This window comes from Anopheles darlingi, chromosome 2 (assembly GCF_943734745.1).
Source record: "Anopheles darlingi chromosome 2, idAnoDarlMG_H_01, whole genome shotgun sequence".
NCBI lineage: Eukaryota > Metazoa > Arthropoda > Insecta > Diptera > Culicidae > Anopheles > Anopheles darlingi.
Window position 1 is genome coordinate 91,254,721 of NC_064874.1, and position 4,681 is coordinate 91,259,401.

The 4,681-nt window shown below is 46.4% G+C and overlaps 1 protein-coding gene across 1 annotated transcript in view; it reads right to left on the reverse strand.

Annotated features, from left to right (window-relative positions):
- Positions 1-293: 293 nt before the first annotated feature.
- The window catches only part of LOC125952889 (uncharacterized), a 26,997-nt gene continuing 22,609 nt past the window's right edge, over positions 294-4,681 (reverse strand). Inside the window, exon 7 of the mRNA XM_049682648.1 lies at positions 294-1,984. Coding sequence (XP_049538605.1) covers positions 1,800-1,984 — 185 coding nt within the window. The 3' untranslated portion in view covers positions 294-1,799. The remainder of the gene's footprint in view (positions 1,985-4,681) is intronic.

Here is a 4,681-nt window from a genome sequence, read left to right on the forward strand (position 1 = left end):
ATGACGCGTAAACCCGTCACCATCACCTAACTTCAACAGCAACACGTAAATAGGGCACTTCATTTCGGTGGAAAAAATCTCATTAACTATTCAATGAGACCTGCGGAGTGTCGGTGCTTACCTTTGAATAGACTCGCTCTCGAGGGCCACCATTTTTGACAGACTTATTAGAAGAAAACGAGAACGAACGGGAACGAACGGGAACAAATGAAGAAAAAAATACCGCTACCGCAACACACAAATTCACACACATAAACACGCAATCTGTCACGTTCCAGTGCATTGCACCACCAGCAAGATGGGGGGAGAGGTGGTTGGATTATTTATTCGCAAATATTCTCATTAGTCACCTACAGTACACATTGCTATACACCTTATACAGTTTTCGGTTTTTCATTATCTCCTCGATTGCACCAGACGGCGTCCTCTGCCTCTGTACCGTTTCCTTACGCTGTTAGACACAAAACCTATTCATCGACACCGCCCTCTTCTCTCCTCTAAACTCCACTTCAGCATCTCGTGCTCGCTGAAGTACGCGACAGCTCTCAGTGTGTCTGGTCTGGTCTGTCTAATGATGGCTTTGCAGCTCCCGTCAATGGTATACACAGATCACCTCACTTATCTTCCCATATTTACACACACATACACACACACACACACACACACACCGTCCATTCATACTGTGCCCAGCCTGATGGATCATTAGAATATATCCATTCCGATCTCGTGCTACCGACAGTCAGGACTTCATTCAGCTCGCCGCCATTCATCTGGCATTCCACTTTCGGCAGAGGTGTCACTGAATACGTTTGAATACGCGCCATACATGTGTGGTGCACGTCGGTTAAGCACTCACGCGCTACTTATACTCTGCTAGAATTGGCCGCGACCTATGCTCTCTGCTGCCTGCTGCCTGCTTGATGGACTCCCTCTAGAACTTCACCCTCTTCTTCTCCCTTTATTTGTCTGCCTTAATCAACTTCTTAGCGCGAGCCCGCTGCTTGACGGTTGATGGACGTGACGAAATTCATTTACTCTCGCTTGCTCGTGAAAAGCAGTTGCAAAAACGGAAATGGAAATGACTGGTGTAGCTGGTCAAAGAAAACGGAAAACAAAACAAAAAAAGGCGAAAATAATGCAACGCTCGGTGATACAGTGGTTCGGTTGTGGTTGCTTCATATTTCGCTTCCAGACATTGCAGTGCCATGAATGTGATTGCCACTAGCGGAACAGGGAGCGGCTCAACGGCATATTATTAGAATGCGTTCTATGCGCTGGTTATTTTACATTACTTTTCCTCTTGCTTTTAAGCGGCTGGCTATTTATTCATTTTCGTTTACTTTAAGTGTCGTGCTGCCTGCCTGACAGTCGCTCATCTGCATGCTTATGCGCACTCTCATCGTAACTGCATCTGGGTCACTGTGGCCGGTTTTTGGTCGAATGCATCTCTGCTGCTATACTTATGCAACGACCGTTCGTTCGTTCGTTCGGTACAGCGCGAACGATGCAGCGAACCATATTTACATTGGACGAAAACAATCTCCTCCGCCTAGGCGGCCCAGAACGCTTCACGCTTCGTCAGTGGGCATGTTTCTTGTTGCAGCACTTTTTGGTTGATGTTAGATGCGATCACGTGCCCGGGAGTTGGTCCTTTAGGTCAATGAGCTTTCGAGGACCAGCGAACCGGCTAGCCCGTGAACATAGCCGTGAAATGCACCGTAAGTGCGACAGATGAACTAGCATGGAGCGGAATGTTGTGTTAAGCTAGCGGGGACTAACGACCATTTTTGGACACTCGCTCAGATGGTGACGGTTCGAGGGGAGAAGAGCGTCGAAAGCTGCAGCACGGTATCGAGTATTCGTTCGCTGTTCATGCTGCTGACTATAGGTAATACTAACTGTGTAATGACCAGCACTAAGCGACTCACCGACGGTAGACGAAGGACACCGATGGTCTGTCTGGTTGCAGAAGATGTTTTGTCACCTGCGAAGAGACAGTTAGGAAGTAACATTAGTTCCGCGTTATGGCTATTTATTATGTGGTATGAGAGGTAGCTTATAGTTTATGAAGTATTGTAGCTTGTGACACAGTTACTTTGGTTTGTCACATGACGTTTACAATGAATGAAAACACCAGAAAGCTGCTACTGCAAAATGCTAGATTAAATTATTCGAATTCATTGCTTCGTTACAAAGTACGATAAATATTTTCATTAAAAGTTACATAACGCATTGATTTGCAGTTCATCGAAAAAATGTTCTACTACTATATACTGTGCCTCAATATGAACTGCAACCAGCAAAAAGGCATTCATTTCTAGTTGGAATGTGCATAGTTGTGAGCATATTTTTAATATTTGAAAATTCCAGTCGGCTGGCTGAAGTCATTGATATCGGATATCACCAAGGGCACTCATTTGATCGCAATTTCTATTACTTCCCCGTGCTCGTGCACTTCAACCGCATACGCATTTCGATGAAATAGTGAAATATGCCACATCCACATCCAAGCAGTCCGCGCATTGAAACGGTTTGGCCCCATTTTCCCGCTCCACTTACCGAAGGCAAATATGAGAATCATTACACTAAAAGTTTTCCAGGACACAAACCCGTGCCCCCGGGGAGGGAGCAAAATGGTCGAAGACCAGTTGACGTTGCTATTATATCACCATCTCTCATACCATAATAGAAGCACACACGGACACACACGCACATATCAGGACTCTCTCACAGACCGCTAGCAATTTCCTCGCACACTCTTTCACTCTGTTGGATGCTGCCGAACACGGTCGCCAAAAGCTGTTGACATGCCAACCTTTCACCGAAGCTGCTACTCATGAAAGGCTAACTTTCCAGCGAGCAACACGATGAATGACAGGCGGACATGCCCATGCAGGCTGGCTGGCTTTCATTTGATGCCCATCGAGGGAGAGAGAGAGAGAGAGAAGCGAAAGAGAGGGAGATCGAGGCCTATGAGTGTTACATCACATGCTGGGGCGGACGGTAATAAAAAAATTAAAAAATAAACGGTCACACCGGTCGCATCCACGAGCCAATGTTCCTCTTCCTTATTCATCCCAAGGGCATACTGCAACTGATATGCAAATGACCCACACTTGATACAGTTCCGCAGCCTACTGCCTCGACCACCGACGCACTCTCATTTTGATGGGCATCACGGGCATGTAGCCGATTGCTTTGAAGGGGAATCGATGAAACGCACCGGCCAAGGTGCGTGCAGTACAGTGAAAGGGTTGTCCTATTCATGATTTGCGTACGATAATAGAAAATTGATTTTTTTGTCTTTTTATAGCTGCGATACTGCAAGCTGCAAAGAATGGCGTCAATCAATGCGTTGCTCCAGTAACGCTAATGATACCGACCATCCATTCACGCATATTAAGGTTTATGCGAGAGGTTCCATTAGTCTCTGCACTGCAAACGCAACATTGAAATCAATATTGTAAATCATAAACCGATGCTCTCCACTGTGCTTTGATCATCACTCAGAGGTGGTTGCTGGAGTGAAATGTAACATTACGCACGCTATTTTATCCCTTTGAAACTATGAACCGCTTGGCACGGAACATTAATTATACCGAAATTTGACCGACAGTTTTAAGTGCTTTGTGGATAATTCGACGAGGCCTATAGATATTTGATGGCGATGTGTAGTCATGCGTCCTGTAAGGAATCGATTGCATAATGCTACTATGAATATCAATTAAATGAGAATGTATCAAGTTTATAGAAACTTTCCCATGCGCACGGGTAATTAATTCTAGATAGTACTCAACTCAAGCCATATAAGCATCGTTTACCATACACTTTATGCCACAAAAACATAACGTGGTTGTTTTTAACATCCGGTCAATCAGCCCAATCTGGTTCATCCGGTAGTTCGCCAACGAAAAGTTGCAAATCTCTTGCAGCTTGTTACGGTTTTTTTCCCATCCCAAAAATGCCATTGGAACATGTTTTTACAAGTGTCCTGCCAGTAAACGAACCAACCAATGGAGAGAGCGCAAAAAAAACGGAAACCAGTCACACACACACATACACACACAAGTAATGACCCAACGATACCACTAGCTGGCCACGGAAAGATGTTTACGCAGGCCACACGTAATAACATTTCCTTTGCTTGTCCCTTTGGCAGACCGGAAACGAGGTAAAGCTACCATTAGCCCCCTCCGGTAATAGACCATCATCATTCCATTGCCGCTTTGCCAAAGGTACACCCCCGCGGAGGTGGGGGCGGAGGTGGCCAGGACAACCGTTCAGCAATCTGGCAAGCGAGCAGGTGAGCTGCAAGATGACGACGGAACGTACCGTCGTCGTCGTCGTCGTCGTTAGTATACCATGCTGGTGGTGCATGCCGAGAATTGTTATGCTACTTTCCGTCGCTTCCCAGCTGCTGATGGCAGGAGGAACAGTACCCCCTTGTGGTGGCGAGATACGGCCGCCATAGCTCATCTGCATGCATGCCTGGCCCCGAGAGAAAGAGAGAGAGAGAGAGAGTGCAGAAGCGCGATGAATGTGCAACTTTCAAGAGTAATTTAATTTCATGTTTTGCCCGCAGCATCGGAGGACACAGGGCCGGGGGGGTTTGGATGGCTTCGGACCGAAATTTGGGCAGCCCATCGCTGGTCGTGACATGGGCAAAAATGGAACTGGCTTT